The sequence below is a fragment of the Tachypleus tridentatus genome, chromosome 12, assembly GCF_004210375.1.
Source record: "Tachypleus tridentatus isolate NWPU-2018 chromosome 12, ASM421037v1, whole genome shotgun sequence".
Classification (NCBI taxonomy): Eukaryota; Metazoa; Arthropoda; class Merostomata; order Xiphosura; family Limulidae; genus Tachypleus; species Tachypleus tridentatus.
The window spans coordinates 90,791,617-90,811,074 of record NC_134836.1 but is presented as its reverse complement, the minus strand read 5'-3'; the positions used below and the strand labels follow the sequence as shown (position 1 = coordinate 90,811,074).

The following is a 19,458-nucleotide window of genomic DNA, read 5'->3' as shown; positions in this document are numbered from 1 at the left end:
CGTAACGACGTGCCTGTTTAAAAAACAACAAATCTTACTCACTGTAACTTGTAATTTTAATAAAAATATATATATAGCACAACGTTTTGTTTTATCAAGACAGTAGTGGTGAACCTCTATTGCTCACCCACCGGAAATGGTATAAGTTACTCTTAATTGTGTATAAAAACAAAGTTTTCATATAACTGTTTAGATATGGTGTTTTAGGTAGTGTTTTGTACGTATTACTGTCAGTAAATAATGTAATTTCACATATTAATATTAAAATTTAAAAACGTAATACTGATACTGCTTTAGTGATGAAAATACAGTTTCGATCGTTTGATAGCGTAAACAAATGAAAAAATAAGTTCATAATGTATTCAAAAAACGTCATTTAAATTAATTTTTTCGCGATAAATCCATGCGAGCTCTAATTCTTATTTTTGTTTTGAGCTTTAGATTTGCTAACGGAACAGATAATTTGGAGTGAAAGTTACATAATTATAAATCTGTGCTTTAGGCTTAGTTGTAGTCAAGATCATATCTAATCATCTATATTTTAGGTGTGTACTGAAAGCTATGTAGCAGTTTGAAGTACAGTAAAAACTTTTCTGTCCAGTATTCATCGGACCCACAAAGTATCTGATAAACGAAAATTACGGTTACGAAGGTATTTCTTTATGATATTTTATAGCAAAAACTGTGACTTTGTTAATTTTCTAAAGCACAGTATTTCTACATCGCCTCTAACAATAACAGCTTCAAACAATATTAAGCGTTGTAAGAAAAAAAACATTAAACTCTGTAAAACATTTATAAGTATACAGTATTTTAATTAAAGTAAAACAATATGTTGTAATGTATCACCAATTATATGTCCTGGAGAAAGTTTGCCAGTTTAAGGTTCAAGTTTGTCAAGTCACAAAATGTAACTTAGCTACTAAATAGTTACTAAATGACTACACTAAGTATTTGTATGTAAATATATTGAAATACAAGGTTTACCAGAGCTTTTCGGAAACTAAGATGCCGGATAATAACACTTTTATTATATATAACTGGTACAGGATATTACACTGCGTTGTATCCCTTATAAAAAAATTGGACTACAGATATTTAATCACTTTCTTTTATAATGAATCAGTCAGTCATGTAGGTTTCAAGATTGCAAACAACATGTAACACATCATTGTAAAATCAAAACTACTGGCATTCTAAGCCTGTACCCTAATATAAATAACTGTTCACCTATCGCAAATACTTCTGTGTTTATAATGTGTAGTAAATACAGTTATTATGGACGTAGGCACATAAAATGTGACCATCTGAAAGTTAAAAATAGAAAGAAAAGAAAAGAGACACTATCTCTCTCTTTTTTAATATTATATATATATATAAACCTTCTTTTATGTATTTTTTTACTTAAAAGTTTACACGGTAATGGTTCCACAAGAATAATTTTAAATCACACCCTCAAACCATACGTTAAACCAATGAATATAAAAAAGAGTGATCACGTGGGATGTTCGGCAATGAGCCATTATGTGGCAACTTAAAATCATTATGTCCAAACCTCCATGAGGAAACTGTTAGCACTGCACCCTATGAAGCGGTAAAAGGAAGGAGCGTACAAAAGACACAGGATATCCATGTTCCTAAATCTAAGAAGCTGTATATGAAAATAAAACTTTTGGACTTATCTCTTCAGTATTGTAATGGCCACAAAGTAAGTTTACTTTTTTGCTCATTTTGGGTAAAGATTGAAGAGTGAACTATAGATCATAAACAATTGACATTATTGACAGAAACGACATAAAACGTTATAGTTCACACAATTTAGATTTTTTCTTTAATGCAGCGTTAATATATATTTAATATAAAATAAAACAAGTTCAAAGAATCCTTGTAAATGATTGTTCTACAAGTTCAGGATCTCAAATCTCAGGTTTAGAGATTGGAGGAACAATTTGGGTAAAATACTGCCTTTTATATCTACAAAACGCCATCTATTGGTGGATCGATAAAAAGTATATTGTAACAAATTATCGATTCTCATATATTTCTGTGTGTTCTTTTTTATCCTGTTGTTCATCTTATAAATTTGTTTGTGTTTGGAATTTCGCACAAAGCTACACAAAGACTATCTGCGCCAGCCGTCCCTAATTTAATAGTGTAAGACTAGAGGGAAAACAGCAAATCATTACCACCTCCCCGCCAACTCTTGGGATACTCTTTTACCAACCGTCATACTATAATTCCCCCATGGCTGAAAGGGGGAGCATGTTTGGTGTGACAGGGATTCGAACCCGCGACCCTCAGATTATGAGTCGAATGCCCTGGACATGCCGAGCTTCGTCTTATAAGTACAAATATATGAATATTTGAAAGATATCATATGGCAGACAGAACACATCTGAGGGAATATTATTCAAAGATTTAAAAAAAAGAATTTTAAAATTTGAAAGTCAAGTGTTTATTTCCATTACTTTTAATAAAGGTTAATTTGCACTTTAGTGTTGGTTTCATTCAAGACTATTTTAAGAAAGTGTTAAATGGTTACTAAAGTTGTAGTATCACTGTGGCTTACAACAACCACATTTTGATCAATTGGGTCAGTCCCTATTACCTGATTATCTACCAGTTTCAATACCGATTATGAGCGTATTGACAGAAATAGTTGATAATTAGTACGTCCATACCACAACCCTGCTTTCCAAGAGGCTGAACTAGATGGTCAAAACGTGGCTTTTTCTAAACATTTTACAACGCTAGAAATTGGGTTTCGATACTGGGATGGGCAGGGCACAGATAGATCATTATGTAGGTTTATGCTTAATTATAAACAGATAAATCCAAACATTTATTTTAATATTGTCGGTTGGAATCCAAAAGCACATACAGTGATTTACATTTACTATAGGTCTTAAAATCCTTAACAAAACGATTGAATTCTGAAGCTGCATGTAACAGGAGATTTGTAAAAGTCGAGGAAATCCAATATCTTTACACAGTCTTAATAAAATAAAAACGTACCCTCTGTTAAAGTGCAGATATAGTAGGTTTTCTTGTTTCACCTTCAAACTTTTAATAATTACAAAAGTTCACTGACTCTTTTAAAGACTACAAGGAGATCAATTTAGTTTTGCACAGAAAGGTTTGTTTTCTTAAATTTCGTACAAAACTATACGAGGACTATCTGCGCTAGCCGTCCCTAATTTAACAGTATAAGACTAAAGAGAAGGCAGCTAGTCATCACCACCCACCGCCAAATCTTGGACTACTCTTTTACCAACAAATCGTGGATTGACCAAAACATCATAATGCCCCCAAGTCTGAACGGACTATGATGTTTGGTCTGACGATGATTCGAACCCGCGACCTTCATATTACGAGTCGAATGCCCCAACTACCTGGCCATGCATGGCCCATATAGAAAACTCTCGATTTCAATAGTTCATTGATTAGTGCAGAATTAAGCGACGGTGTCATCTTTAATTCTCTCTTATCTAATCTTACGATACATTATTGTTTTTGTATAAATATAAACACTGTTACTCTGTACGGTTTCTCATTGGTAACCAGCTACACTGTAACATCACAACTTGTGCTAGAACAGTAGTGAGCGTAGCCGCTCAAAGTCTGTGTAAGTTTAACAGTTACACACCCGAGAAGCTGCAAAATAATTCTGTTTGTCGTTTATTACATTGTTGTTACTGTCGTATTAAGTAATTTCAACTGTACGTCTGAAAGTAGTGAAGCATTATTAGAATAATGTGAGGAACGCATCAGAAAAGTTTGGTCATCAGCTCACAATTTCTTCCTTCTTTCTGAAAGCACAAAAATACATTGAAGTAGGTGTTGTTCAACATGCTGGTTTCTGTAACTGATGGTTACGTGCATGTCACGTGCTCGTAATCAGTTTTCATTTCTATTGTCAACACGATCAGAGAACGTGGTTACGAGTATGTTATTCAGTATCTTCCCTTCCCATTAAACGACCAATCCGCTTCCTTTTCACATAATAACAGTGATCGCTGTACCATGATGGAGATGGGGAGAACAAAATGGCACCTTAATCACTTCCTCATTCTCTTAGTCTCGACCTTGTCGTGGTCGTTATAAACAAACTCTTGTATTTTATACAAAATACTTTTGTTGTTCCTTTCCTTTGTTATAACTCACTAAATGTTTGCGGCACTTACAATATTCGTTGTTCACAGACAGTATGATTAAAACGGTTTCTTTTATAAATTCATTATTGTTACACCGTAAAGTATTGTTGCATAGATAGAATTACTGTGCATTTTATTTATAATTTGCTCTAAATTGTTACTGAACAAACAAGAATGCTTGCTAAGTAAATGAACAGAATATGCTTTCCATTACACTCGGCCCGGCATGGCCAGGTGGTTAAGATATTCGACTCGTAATCCGAAGGTGGCGGGTTCGAATCCCCGTCAAACCAAACATGCTCGCCGTTTCAGCCGTGGGGGCGTTATAAAGTGACGGTTAATTCCACTATTCGTTAGTAAAAGAGTAGCCAAAGAGTTGACGGTGGGTGGTGATGACTAGCTGCCTTCCCTCTAGTCTTACACTGCTAAATTAGGGACGGCTAACGCAGATAGTCCTCGCGTAGCTTTGCGCGATTTTCAAAACAAACTAAACCAATATAGTATGGTGACTCAGTCAATGTTTATTAAACACTGTCATATAAGTCTGTTTCTGTTACTTGTTGCCATGACATCGTGACGTGCTTCCTTTAAAAAACAACAACACACAAACAGAGACATAACCAGAAGCGAATTTACATTAAAACAAAGTTGTATATCTGTTATGTCACCATGGTGGGCCTATGTTTACAGCGGATATTTAAGGAAAATATGTAGCGTTATAACACTAAACTATTATTATGGCATTCATAACAAGTTCTTTAAGATACCAAAAAATAACCTTAAGATTTTTATCATTCTATTCGTAATTTATCACTGAGTTATACTGATTTCGAGGAACTTCATCCTTCATCATGAGCCATGGAAAATAACAAACTGATAAATATGGTTACGTTTTTTATCACGGTGAACTCTATATTACGCGAATGGTATTTTTAGCTATATTCTACCTACCACAGTGAGGATTTCTAGGATACATTAGCCTTCATACTAGTATTCTGATATTATTAAACAACAAGATATTTAAGAAATTAAATAATATACTGGAAGCTTAACCTATTATTCGATCACTTACTCGTCACTATAAGAAGACTAATTCTTGTCTTCCTATCTGTCCTTATACAGGACTATTAATGAGAAAATTCCCCGAAACCAGTATAATGTAGAGACTGTATGGAATGATGCTTTGAGCTTCATATTTAAGTTTAATATAAATATAGAAATAAATGATAAACAAATGGTAACCAGAAACGTAAGGTTAAAAATTACTTACTATTTTTACGGAGAGTATAACTTTAAAGAGGGTTTGGCACGGCCTGCTAGATAGAACACGTGGGAAGCGAGTTCAAATTCCTGTCGACAAACATGCTCGTCCTTGGAGCTGTGAAGACGCTAGAACCTGACGGTCAATCCCATTATTCGTTTGTAAAGAGTAGCCCAAGATTTACGGGTCGGTGGTATTGACTAACTGACTTCTCTTTCTATTTGCTTAAACGTAAACATAAGTTTACAATTTTAATTCCAGTTACTAAAAATATTTAGTATAACTACGATGGTAAGTTACGCCATAATATGTGTAATTTTTGTGTGAAATTTAAGAGGGAAGATCCTCCCTCTTGCCCTTTCCTGCGGACATGTATGCTCTATTCCGTCTCTTCTGAATTAGGGACAGCTAACAGAGGTAGCCCATGAGAAACTTTAGGCGAAACTACAATAAACAAAAACTAAATATTACAATTCTTATGCTTGTTCCAAAATATTCTGCCCGGCATGGCCAGGTGGTTAAGGCACGCGACTAATATGAGGGTCGCGGGTTCGAATCCTCGTCATATCAAACATTCTTGCCCTTTCAGCCGTGGGAGCGTTATAATGTGACGGCCAATCCCACTATTCATTTGTAAAAAAGTAGCCCAAGAGTTGGAGGTGGGTGGCGATGACTAGCTTCCTTCCCTCTAGTCTTACACTGCAAAATTAGGGACGGCTAACGCAGATGACTCTCGCATGGCTTTGCGCGAAATTAAAAAACAAACAAACCCAAAATATTTTATGAGATCAGCCACTTCTTTGTAAATTGCACATACACATAGAAAACTGAAACAGTGATTACTGGAGTTAATTACTGTGTTGCTGGTATTCTTGTTTAAAATTTACTTTCGTGTGACTTGTGTGTTATTACTGATTCGAAAATCCAGAAGGTCCTTTGACGCATAAATATATTAGCATTAAAAAAAAAGTTTTTAAAAATTCCATGTGGATTTTAAGACCCCAACAATAACTCTGTGGTTGAAACAACCATCTGGTTAATGTTTTGTTCGATTTATCGTAAAGTACAAATTTGCAGTGGCAAAGTCGATCCACATATTTCTTTATTGCCAAAAAATAATAAATACAGCATCTAAAAAAACTATATTTTCTTAATGAATAATTCAGATAATTAATTATCGGCTACAAAGTACTGTTATGTATTCAGGTTTTGAAATACAGCGTCGTTTAGGGATTTAATTTTTTTTTATATTTGTCTTCTCACCCCCCTCTCCATAGAAAGAAAGATTTCATATCATTTTAGTCTGAAATATTATCCAAACTCGGGAATATGAATTACAATCTTAAATAAGAAGAAAAAAAAAACTGAAATAAATCCAGAGGCATCTCAAACCACATAGGTTTACGTCAGACTCTTCACTACCACAAATGTACGACTATATCTAATCTCTTTCAAGGTAGTTGTACCAAATCTCGGTATTCTCATATTTTTAAAGCAGTCTAATATTATCGATATTATTGCAACGACTTCAGCATCGAAGTTATTTGCAAAATCAGCTTGTGCAACTTGTGAAATGGATTACGTAGCATTAAACCGAAGTTACAAGGTAACAACGTACTTTGGGAACGGTTGTTAATGGAGCGGTAACCAGCTTTATTTATAGACTTCTTGCGTTGGCTGAGCTTCGTTAAAACTTTTTATAAAGGACACATGGGCTCCCTGGAGAAAACAGTGGCAGACGTCCTAAGCTCGTCAAGACCTCAGGGCATGTTTATCAATGTCGGGTTCGTTTCGTTTACCTGTGGAAACTCTATTGGTTTAGAATATATATATATATATATATATACACATTATACAGCTTAGCCTTAATCGTCGGTACCTTGTCATATACGAGTCTACACTCTGCATACCAGGAACAAGGTGTCGAGAGTAGAGTTATAAAAATCGAACACCTTCAAAGACTTTTTATTTTCCCGCCTCGGGTTTTTATGAGTTGGGTTGGTTGGAATTTCATCTTGCCCCGAGATATGGCATTGAAGATTTGCTGAGGGTGAATGGCAAGTAGAGAGAAGAAAACCGACCTGCACCTGGACGAGTCCGCGAAGGTTTTCTTCTCGGTTACACTTAATAGAGGCGCTGTATTTACACCTTGCGTCTTGTGAAGAGGAAACACCCAGTATTTCTATTTCCTTTTTAGTTGTGAAATTACATCTTTCCATCTTTCTAAAGAGAAGATTGAGTCGAATTAGCATCCATATCTTTACGTGTCTTATAACAAATAAGTGTAGTGTTTAGATTAACAAGAACTGATCCAGCAGTGTTTAAAGATCTAACATTTACAGGATCAAGCGAAACGAAAGGATACTTCTATAATTTTCAAGATTTACACATTGTTGAGATAGACGTGACTTGCCTACCTTTGTTTACTAATACAGAAAGAAGTCCTGTGTGAAAAGCAGAAAGCATAAAGTTATCTTTCGAAACTTAGGTGGACGATTTTTTTGTAAGTATAGAAGAGTCTATTTACCTCTGTGCCTCCTAACGCAACAACTTTTTATATGGAGCTTTAAAACAAGTTTTGAAATGTGAGTGACATCTAAACATCTAATAAATAATTTTAAATAGGTGTTAGTGTGCATGTGGATTACTAGATGTGTAGTGTACATAAATATTACCATAAAAACTGTTCTAAACGTTTTTCTATAAGGCCAACGGGGTAAACTACGAAGGATGGGTATATATTTGATCCAAATAGCCAAGCGAAATGACTTAACGTGAATGGCACCCTCAAAACATGAAATAATCTTATTGCCTGCTTTAGTTTGGTCAGTTTGACTTGCAACAATTCCTTGTTGCCTTTCTGTACTGCAAACAAGTAACCGTGAATAATGTTACCTTGTAAGATTGTATAGGATTTATGGCCGAAAATACTTTTAAAAGCAAGGGTGCCTAAATGATGAATCGATGTGTTATAAACTTTTTATGTAGATACGTCAGCAAAATATATTTCATTAGCAATTATAATAGCACGCTAGTTTCACTCTAAGTACGTAGCTTATTTTGATCACCCCAAGTAGCTCAGCTTCAAGGCTTATAACACTAAAAACCGGGGTTCAAAATTTGAAGTGGGCACAGCACAGATACGCCCTAGTGTAGTTTTGTGCTTAACAATAAACAAGAAAACAAATAACTTGATCGTGTGTTACAGAAACACGTGTTCGCACTTCGAATATCCTAATATTTATCATTAGACGTGCATTTTCTTCTCCTAACCTTATAATCCAACTTTGGTAATCCTGTTTTGTTGTGTTTCCCTAAACTTCCTTTTGAGTTTTCAAACTTAGTAATAATTGCGTCTCCTACGATATTTATGTACATATATTTTACGCATCGCATGGCAATAAGTTTAGACAAATAATTTTATAAAATTCGTTTAGGTTGACAGCTAGAAACCGAGTTTCGATACCTTAGTCAAGTTTAGTGGGTAGATCACAGATAGCCCATTGTATAGCTTTGGGCTTAATTCCAAATAATCAGTTACCTGGACAAAGATTTAAGTGAAACACTTTAGATGGTAGTATGCCACTGTTATGAAGCATGGTTCGTATGTTTGCTGCTTAAACCTCAATTGTTTTTTTTGTTTTGTTTCTTGTTATTATTTTTTTCTATTATTTTTGGTGTTTTTGTATTTTGCTATTGTTCTCGTTGTTGTTGTTTGATATAGTTCCTTGATCTTGTTTTTTCTTATTGTTCTGTTATTTTGTCTTTTTCTTATTGTTCTGCTATTGTTTTTTCCTATTGTTCTGTTATTGTTGTTTTTCCTATTGTTCTGCTATTGTTTTTTCCTATTGTTCTGTTATTGTTGTCTTTTCTTATTGTTCTGCTATTGTTATTTTTTCTTATTGTTCTATTATTGTTGTTTTGTTATTGATCTTGTTGCTGTTTTTGACATCAAAAAAAAGTTTAACCGTGAACAAGGAATCACATGAAACTATTTTAGTAAATATAATTCCCTGCTACACGACAAAATGATCCTATAAGAATGCAATAGAAAGTTTTTGATCATGAAGATGTCATGTTAAAAAAGTGTAAATGTTTAGATTAAGTATCATGAACCTGTACTACATCTTTATTCTTAATGCTTTTGATGCTTAATTAGCTTTACCAAAGTCGAAAATACAAATTAAGAAGGGCCGAGTCGTATTCCATACGTTTCTCTGATCTATTTCAACAATCACCACACTTTCTTGGTGAACAATTACATACGCCTAATTTAAACTTGATAAAAGTTGTTTGGGTTTGGGTTTTAACAATAAATTTTCCATAATTCTGCTGCATAGATTTCGAAAATAATGTTATTTTTTCTTTCTTTTTTTTTGGCAAATGTGGAAGAAAACAAAACTCTTACTTTGATCGATCAAGTTATGATTTCGTTTAACCCAATGAACATTTTTTTATTATTATGTTTGTGTTCTAGAATGACCTATAAGACTCTTACATCGCGTAGCTTTGCGCAAAATTCAAAACAAACAAAACCAATCACTAAATTTGGTTATAATATTTTAAATAATTTTGAATGCTGCTATGAGGGCTTTATGATAATACAATTAATCCCACTCTTCATTAATAAGGAGGAGTCTAGTAGTTAGCGATGGGTAGTGTTGACCAACTACATACTCTGTAGTCTATTACTAAGATAATTAAGGGCAGCTAAAGTAGCAAAGCGCGAATTTTATGAAAACAAGCAAACAAGTTAAAACTTACACAGCATCGGTCTTGTCAGTTTTGTTCAGACATATCCACAAAATATGAGACATTACTGCCAGCAGTATATTTTTTTATCATAATCCGTTTTCTAAAAATCAGTTTCATTTTTTATGCTCACTTCTTACGATATCATGGTATTACAACAAGTTTTATGTTGTACAATCATAACGAAATGCGACCCAAATTCAAGGAAAATTATTCGCTTATTTGCGTAAAAATGCATATGGCGTTCTGAGAAAAATATGTACATGATGGATAAAAAAAATAAATATCACTCTCGAATTCAGCATACAGGAATTTCTATGGAACATGTAAAAATTTGAAGACAATGAACCACTGCAGGTCTGCATTATCGGTATAGACCAGCTTTTCTAAATGGTCCCACGTAGGTAAATCCTAATAAAACATGATTCTGTTAAAACAAATTACTGTTAAAACAATATAAAAATGTCGTATATTTTACACATTGTTAAAAAAAGAAAGGTTTGTTGTAATATTTGAATAAGTATTATTAATATCTCTATAGTTCTCCATCTCCGATGGATCAGTAAGTTTACGGATTTACATTGCTTGAATCCGGGATTAGATTCTTGTGATGTAGAAAGCGCAAATAGGCCATTATGTAGCTTTGCGCTGAAATATATATATATAAATATATATAATTCAGGACGAAAAGGCAACATATAACTAAATAAAACCATTTCTATAAAATAAATGGATCAGAATTGCATACTATTTTTATAAGTTAAAACAAAAGAAACCTAAATCTGTGATTAGTAGAATACATTCAGTTAACAATTTGGCACCCACACTATTAGCGATGTCCTTAACTCAATGTCCAATTTGTTTGTTTGTTTGTTTTTTGAGTTCGCGAAAACTATTCGATAGTTATCTGCGCTAGCCGTCCCTAATTTAGCAGTGTGAGACTAGAGAGAAGGCAGCTAGTCATCATCACCCACCTCCAATTCTTGGGCTACTCTTTTACAAACAAATAGTGGGATTGACCGTAATATTATAACGCCTCTACGACTGAAAGGGTGAGCATGTTTAGTTTGACGGGGAGTTGAACGCCTTAACCCACCTGGCCATGCCGGGCCAACTCAATATCCAATAATAACTGACGAGATGCTACCAGGTGAAGGAGTTTAGATCAGTGAAAAAATTAATTTTGAATAAGAATATGTAAGATATATAAGCTTGCATATAACCCATCACGTTAAGGATAATGTCTGAGACAGACAAAACGCAGAGTGAGTAGTGACACAAAAAGTACAAAATAATTGTTTGTTTTTAAGCTCTACACAGCTTACGAATACACAAAATATCCATACGCTTATAAAAATTTGTCTATTAGAAGAAACGCTCATCCGTTAACGCAACGATTCATAGATACAAAAAACACTTAAAATGACAAACGAAATGAAATTAAACATTCATACAAATAATTATGTCACCAATTTGTTTACAGTACAAACATATCAAAAATTAACGTCATATCATCAATGATGAATTAGATAGGCTCTTTTGGATGTTTTAGCAAAATTTTTGAATTTATAATTCCGAGTTCATAATTCTCAGAACTACAAGATATATGCAGTATCTTGACGATATTTCAACTAAAAATCTTTAAATCATAGACATTACAAATACTTATTACATAAGACTCATATATAACATTTTCTGTCTGCCAAGTAACCAACTGACAGGCTCGACATGGCGAGATGGTTAAGGCACTCGACTCGTTATCCGAGGGTCGCGGGTTCGAATCCCCATCACACCAAATATGCTCCCCCTTTTATCCATGGGAGCGTTATAATGTCAGTCCCACTATTCGTTGGTAAAAGAGTAGCTCAAGAATTGGCGGTGTGTGGTGATGACTAGCTGCCTTCCCTCTAGTCTTACACTGCTAAATTAGGGACGGCTAGCACAGATAGCCCTCGTGTAGCTTTGCACGAAATTCCAAACAAACCAAATGAACAAACAAACTGGCATCCTTTGGCACATGATTGTGTGAACGTTTTTGCGCAAATTTCAAAAAACAAATAAACAAAAACAACTGATAAGTAGATTTCTCATAAGTTCAAAATATGTTGGTATATATATATATATTTATTTATTTTTGGTTTGTTTCTTCACTTGTCTGCTCTACAGAAATAAAAGACCATCTAGTTTGCTCTAGACTGGAGCTTCTTATCATTTTGTAGACTCGGAGTCATTTCAAGGTTACCGACTCTATTTTCAGAGTCTGAAAGGTGATACGAACACTTAATTGTCCCTGATGTTTCTACATTGGAAATTTGGTTATTTGAAGTTAGGTACAAAGCTACGCAATGGAATCGAAACCCGGTTGTTAGTGTTGTAAGCACGCAAACATACCACTATGCCACTAAGGGGAAGAATTACGCTACCTAAAACAGTCGTATTATATCCCCTATTTAAATGCTTACCGTTCAGGTTGTCATTTTTAACTGTTTACAAGCCAACACGTTAGACAAGTAATTTATGTACCATCCAAATTATATTACAAAACACACTTTAGTATCTTATTTATAGAGAACCGAGTGATACAATATCCTCTCTCTTTAATTTTATTAAATTCTTACCGTTCGTACATTAATTTTAACTGTCTGCAGTTCAACACGCTAGACAAGTAATTTATGTGCCATCTAAATGACATTATACAACACACTTCGCTACGTCTGTTGTATCTGAGTTTATCTGATGAATCCTAGCATTTAGCAAAAGAACTCGTCGACACTAGATGGAGCAGTTGTTACTAATACATTATCATACACCCTTCTTAACTTCGAATAGGTTCTTGGAATGTCATAAATATATTTTGAATCTCTGATCATTATTTATAATTATACTGAATTGTAATGACTCGATCAGATCGACCTAAAATTCATAGTTAGAAAACAACAACATATATTTAGTATGGTGACGCCCACAATACATGTGTACACAGATCTCATCTTATTACAACAGCATTACAAAATGGCGCATAAACCATTGGCGTCAGTGGCTGGTTTACTCATTCAAAGTGCTTTGTTCTGTTTCCTTCGCTTTATATAGTTATTATTCACATCCTATTCAACACACTACGTCAGAATGTTTCAGTGTTCAATTGCATACGTAAACAACCACGTGCGGATAGATGAATGCTTGTAGGCATTTGAATTCCACTGTAAATAGAAGGCTCCAACAGAAACAAAATACTGTTATATATCAAACACAAATTCTAACTTTTCAGGTCTGGTAGCGTAATGGTTAGCTTACCGGTTTGCATTGTAGAATGTCTAATGTTCGAGTCGCGAAATATCATTGAATCCGCTTCGCAATTTCATCTATAAATGTTTTTTTTTCTCAAGTGTATTGATCAATTCCGATATCGATTTTAGAGTAATTATATAGATGGCACGGATTACTTGATGAATGTCCTCTCTCTGGTTAACAATTCTAAGCCGGAACCTTAAAGTATGTCACTTTCTCTGACAGCGGTAAGTCTTCGAAGTTACAACACCAAAATTAGTGGCTCGATTCCTCCCGGTGGACACAGCAGATAGTTCAATGTAGCTTTGCTATAAGAAAGGACAAAGATACACACCTTAAAGTATCAGACCCAACCGTTTTACACAGGTTGAAAATATAGAATACCAATATTTTTCTTAATTCAGTGATAAAATATTTAAATGAAATGAGTGGTGTTTAGCAGCTAGAATACATAGGATTGGTTAAAGTAATAATTTTTATTTTTTAAGAAAACTGATTAAAATTGGAGGAGTCAACATTCGTATCACAGAGCACTAGGTGGACCTTATAAACACATGTAAACAGAACACTTATTTTTCACTCTAGTTATTCAAAAAACAAAAAAACAACACCAGGTAAATATACGTAACAGCTGGACAATAGCGCTTTATTTACTAAAAGGTAACCAACTGACAGTGTAGAAGACATGTGCATGAATTTTTCTATTAGCTCGTGAAGCTGAATAGTTCCTGTTTGTAATTAAGCACAAAGCTACACAACGGGCTATGTGTGCTCTGTCCACCACGGGTACCGAAGCTCGGTTTCTAGTGGTGTGAGTCCGCAGGCATACCGCTGTGCCACTTGGGGGCGAATAGTTCCTAAAGCTTAGGCCCATGATGTAATTACCAGTATGCCTGAGAATGTGTGGTTGCAGTTTGATTTGTGCAAAGTAGTACATTTAGAACCGTCTATGGGGAATCAGTAACACACACACAAATTGGTATCATTCTTGTAAATACACGACCATGTATTCCGTTTCGCGTTGGATCATAGAAACAATCAGTTTTCATTTGTTTTCTAAGGAATACCATACTTCATCTTATTCTGAAGTTATTTTTTTCAATACATATGTGACCCGGCGTGGCCAGGTGGTTAAGGTACATGACTTGTAATCTGAAGGTTGCGGGTTCGAATCCCCGTCGCACCAAACATGCTCACCCTTTCAACCATGGGGACGTTATAATGTGACAGTGAACCGCACTATTCGTTGGTAAAAGAGTAGCTCAAGAGTTGATGGTGGGTGGTGATGACTAGCTGCCTTCCCTCTAGTCTTACACTGCAAAATTACGGACGGCTAGCGCAGATAGCCTTCGTGTAGCTTTGTGCGAAATTCAAAACAAACCAAACTAATCGTCTGAAATTAAAAACAAAGCTACATGATAGGCTATTTGTGCTCTGCCCACTAAGTGTATCGAAAGCCGGTTTCTATCATTGTAACTCCACAGACATACTGCCGTGTCTAGGGGGCGGAGTAGTATTTATGTGCAAGAAAAAAAAAAAAGGTAAAGTATTCAGTAAAATGTAAGCTATACAGTTAACTTTCCATCATCCATCACCATCGCATAAAGTAGTCCCCATGCTGTTACGGTAGTAAGTCTACGGATTTACAACGCTAAAATCAGTGGTTCAATTCCTTCGGTGGGGTCAGCAGATAACCCGTTGTGGCTTTGCTATAAGATAACACATACGTATAAAGTAAGAATTTATGTTATTAAAACTATTTTTATGACATAATGAGTGTAAAAGTACTAAACAGTATTGCTTTTTAAACTATTTATAGATATGGTTCAGTAATTATTATATGTACATTGTCTATAAGGTTAAAAACGCTTAATAACTTCAGTTGCTGATTATGTATACATGAAAATAACATCTGTACTTGATTTTTATTTATTTACATTACGTAGATAAAGACTGGTTTGATAATGTCCACTTTTTATTTCTTTTTTAAACACTAACTTTGGTGAGAAAATTCAAATCAAAATTATATGGGAACAAACATATGTCATAACGACATGCCCTCTGACTTAACAGTAATTTCACCAAGGAATTTTACAAATATCCCATTCCAAAAAATGTTTTTTTTTTAAGCTTGGCTGTGGTCAACAAACTAAAGTAATGGTTCACATCTGTAGTCTTTCAGTTATGTCTGCCCTTAACATTAATACCCTATTCAACAAACTGTTAATTACAAGTTGTCATTGCAGTACGTCTGAGATGAATTGCGAATTTTAATTTTATTAGACTGTATGAGACAGTCGCATCAGAACCGACAGAGCATCTCAACACACTCTCTAGAACAACTTGGACCAATTTTAGTGCGGCAAAATGCCAACATCATAAGCGCTCGGGATAACTCTCATTTCTAAAATAGACAGGATAGATGTTTCAGTTCCCCTGAATAAAGGGCGTGTAAACGCCGCATGAGAAAGCTCTATCACATTAATATCGACGAGCACACCAAAAGGAGTTTCTACAAAGATTTGCTTGTTTATTCGTGTCTTTGAAGAGCAAGGAGTTAGTTAGGTCGCAATTGATTTAAAAGTTTTGCGCACTGTTTTTGTAAAATAGTTAAATTCACGAAGGGCGGAATCGCCAGACGTGATGTGAACACCTAGTAGTACATTGTTCATGAGTGTATCTGATCGTTTGAAGACAGAGCCAGATCAGTGAACCGCAAAAAAAGTTGAATTTTTCATCTAGACGTCGCTGACTTTTGATGAGCGTCATGTAAGTATTTCTTCCGTTCGTAAATAATACTGAACTAATTAGTGCAGCGAAAATTTACTAGACTTTAATATCAGTACAGCGAAAGTTTTCTAGAATTTAGTGTATATATACGGTGGTGTGTAATTAGGCCCTGAAGCTACAGAGTTATCTGTTTTTTTCTGTAGTATATATACATGTATATATAAATCATTGATTTTAAATTATATATTAAACATAAAAGTTGTAATCATAAACTAAGTTTGTACAACTGATAAACTACAAAGCTTAGAAATTCATTACGATGTTTGAGACATTTATCCTGCTTCAGAAATGAAAGTCATAATTATATACCTAATATAATTACCACGTCTTAGGTGTAACATTCTTTGAGAATGCTTACTTGGAGCAACGTTTCAATTGTAATTACCATCTGCTAAAACTGTATGATTAAAACGATAAGACACAAACTCTAAGTTACAAACATACTTACAACTTCCCAGTCTATAGAAATCACTACAGTGTGTCTGTACTGTTTAAGATATATATCTGAAAAAGCGGTCATAAAAATAGATTACTTATTTTGTCGAGTTTAAAGCTCATCCAGGATGCTTGTGTATGAATGATACAAAGAAAAAAGTTTTAATGAACTGAATTAGTTTCGAGATGATTAATATTAATAGATAATTACGCCAAAAATCATTGTTGTTTGTTTGCTTGGAATTTCGCGCAAAGCTACACAAAAGCTATATGCGTTAGCCGTCCCTAATTTAGCAATGTAAGACTAGAGGGAATGCAGCTAGTCATCACCACCCACCGCCAACTGTTGGGCTACTCTTTTACCAACGAATAGTGGGATTGACCGTTACATTATAACGCCCCCACGGTTGAAAGGGCGAGCATGTTTGGTGCGATGGGGATTCGAACCTGCACCCTAAGATTACGAGTTGAACTCCTTAACCCACCTGCCCATGCCGGACCTCCAATGTCATTAAAATTCCAAATGTTTAGTTATAATAAAATTATTTCGGTGGTAATTCTTTCCTTGCTTCTTTCTTTCCTCTTTTTCTCTTTTGGCTTTTGAAAGAAAGATAAAAGATAAAAGACAGAAGAATCGTATGAAAGTTTATATACCATTAATACTGCCTTCCGATCAGACTAATCATCCCATTTAGAGCGAAACTAAAAATCAACTTCTTAATGAGTAATGCTAATTGAATATACTTTTTCACGCTTTTACTTATAAGGATTAAAATGGACTGTTTCGTCAGCTGGGTACCCCCGCCATTAATTATCTATTAGTTCAGTCGTAAACTCAGTACCATCCTCTGAGGTTCAGCACCATAAGGGCCCGGCATGACCAGGTGGTTAAGGCACTCGACTCGTAATCTGACGATCACGGGTTTCAATCCCCGTCGCACTAAACATGCTTGCCCTTTCAGCCATGGGGGTGTTATAATGTAACAGTCAATCCCACTATTCGTTGGTAAAATAGTAGCCCAAGAGTTGGCGGTGGGTAGTGATAAATAGCTGTCTTCTCTTTAATATTACACTGCTCAATTAGGGACGGCTAGCGCAGATAGCCCTCGTGTAGCTTTGCAAGAAATTCAAAAAAACAATTTAACAAAGAAACGGCACTATAAGTAGATCTGGACTAGTCCTAAGTTCTTACCATAAGCTAGCAATGTAAAACAAACTGAATAGTAAAAGTACAATAAGAATAGTTATACGTATTACAAATCTTAACCAATACTGTTGATGAAGGTAAAAATAAAGCATACCTTACAAAACATACAAACACCAGACATTGGTTTCAAGCAACCGTCGTTGTTTCTATGTTCAATGTACAACGTGACCACAGTATAATCGTGTATAAGCGAAACTTTCGTAATGTTTCCTGTAAACGCCTTGCGACTAATTAAAACCCATTAAACAACTCCGACAATGTAATTTTGGAGAAGCTTGGCATCTGTGATAAACTGCTACAATACGTGTTGCTATTTAAGTATAGAGTCAATTATCAAGGGTACCGCCAAAAAAACAACTACTTTTTAAAGATACAAAATAGTAGATACGAAATTAAATGAATATATGAACCGTACAATAAATAAGTAATTGCCCCCCAGTGGCAAAGCGGAATGTCTGCGGACTTGCAGCGCCATAATTCGGATTTCTATACCCGTGGTGGGCAGAGCACAGACAGCTCATTGTATTACTTTGTGCTTAACTTCAAACAAACAAGATAGGTAATTAAAATAGAACAACTATAGGTATGTCTACTGACCCAACTATTCCCGCTTCAACAACACTGTCAATGTAACATTCTCCAACTTTAACCAACCTATGACATTTATAAAACAAGTTACATCTTCTATAAAAGTCAAAAGTAAACACGATAAGCCTCTAGAAAGTTAAATAATATTAATAATAAGGCTTAGAAAGAGAAGCCACGATAATTGTTAATATGACAAATAAAGTGGTTGGTCAAAATTAATGGAGCTTAACTAATACCATAATGTTATACCATATACGTATCTCTTGTATTACTAGCACTAACTATTTATACCAAAACTGTAAACCAACGAGAGGTAAATCTAATGGTGGTTAATAAGTTAAACCGGTTCACTATTACTTTATTAAACCATTTTCAAAGTAACTAACATGTAAAAGTGTCAATATATTCTGTAAAACTTCTAAACACGCAATCGATAGGAAGAATATTGTTGATGGATTTCCTATACAGCTGAATGAAAACTATATCTAAAATAAGGTGTTAGAGACAGAAGGTCACTCGGACTGTCTCCTGTTAATCTGGTTAATATTTCTAAAGTATTTCATTTAACTGACCAACACATTTTCACTATGAATTAGATGTATCTCTGTTTAAAATAACTACATATATTATCGACATGTAAATGTAACCATTATAAATGACCACGTGTGCAGTCTGAAGGAGAAAGCGGGTAAGTCCGTAACTCAGTGGCTAGTGCTTTGGACAAGTAGGTGGAAGGGTGCGAAAGGCTTACTTGAGGCACGTTCATATGTTCATATATACCTCGATTGCTTTATTCTACCCAGCTGTACAATTGGTGCCAGTGGATAGCTAGGGGTTAACCTACGATGAACTGGCATCCCGTACAAAAAAATTTCGTGAAAAATCTCATTAATTTATGCAACAGAAACCGGAGTTCAGCACCGGCTTCTATGTGTCGCTTGTACTATTGAACCCGGAGTTTTGCTCCAGCTCCATGGATTTAA

The 19,458-nt window shown here is 34.8% G+C and overlaps 1 protein-coding gene and 1 long non-coding RNA gene across 9 annotated transcripts in view; one reads left to right on the top strand and one right to left on the bottom strand.

Annotated features, from left to right (window-relative positions):
• Positions 1 to 1,549: 1,549 nt before the first annotated feature.
• Positions 1,550 to 19,458, top strand: part of LOC143233973 (plasma membrane ascorbate-dependent reductase CYBRD1-like) — a 35,187-nt gene continuing 17,278 nt past the window's right edge. For 2 of the 8 annotated variants that reach the window (XM_076470923.1, XM_076470925.1), the window contains exon 1: positions 7,592 to 7,918. Coding sequence is in view for 4 of the 8 variants with exons in the window: in XM_076470921.1 (XP_076327036.1) it covers positions 1,698 to 1,708 (11 nt within the window). In the remaining 4 variants the exon portion in view is untranslated. Of the gene's footprint in view, positions 1,709 to 7,591; positions 7,919 to 7,981; positions 8,001 to 15,770; positions 16,225 to 19,458 lie in introns of those variants that run through there. The other 6 variants (XM_076470927.1, XM_076470920.1, XM_076470921.1 and 3 more) reach the window with 5 other exon arrangements.
• On the bottom strand, positions 7,503 to 18,060 carry LOC143233974 (uncharacterized). The gene is made up of 3 exons (XR_013018454.1): positions 17,982 to 18,060; positions 13,462 to 13,763; positions 7,503 to 7,638 (listed from the first exon to the last, which is right to left on the bottom strand). It is a non-coding gene; the product is annotated as an uncharacterized LOC143233974 (long non-coding RNA).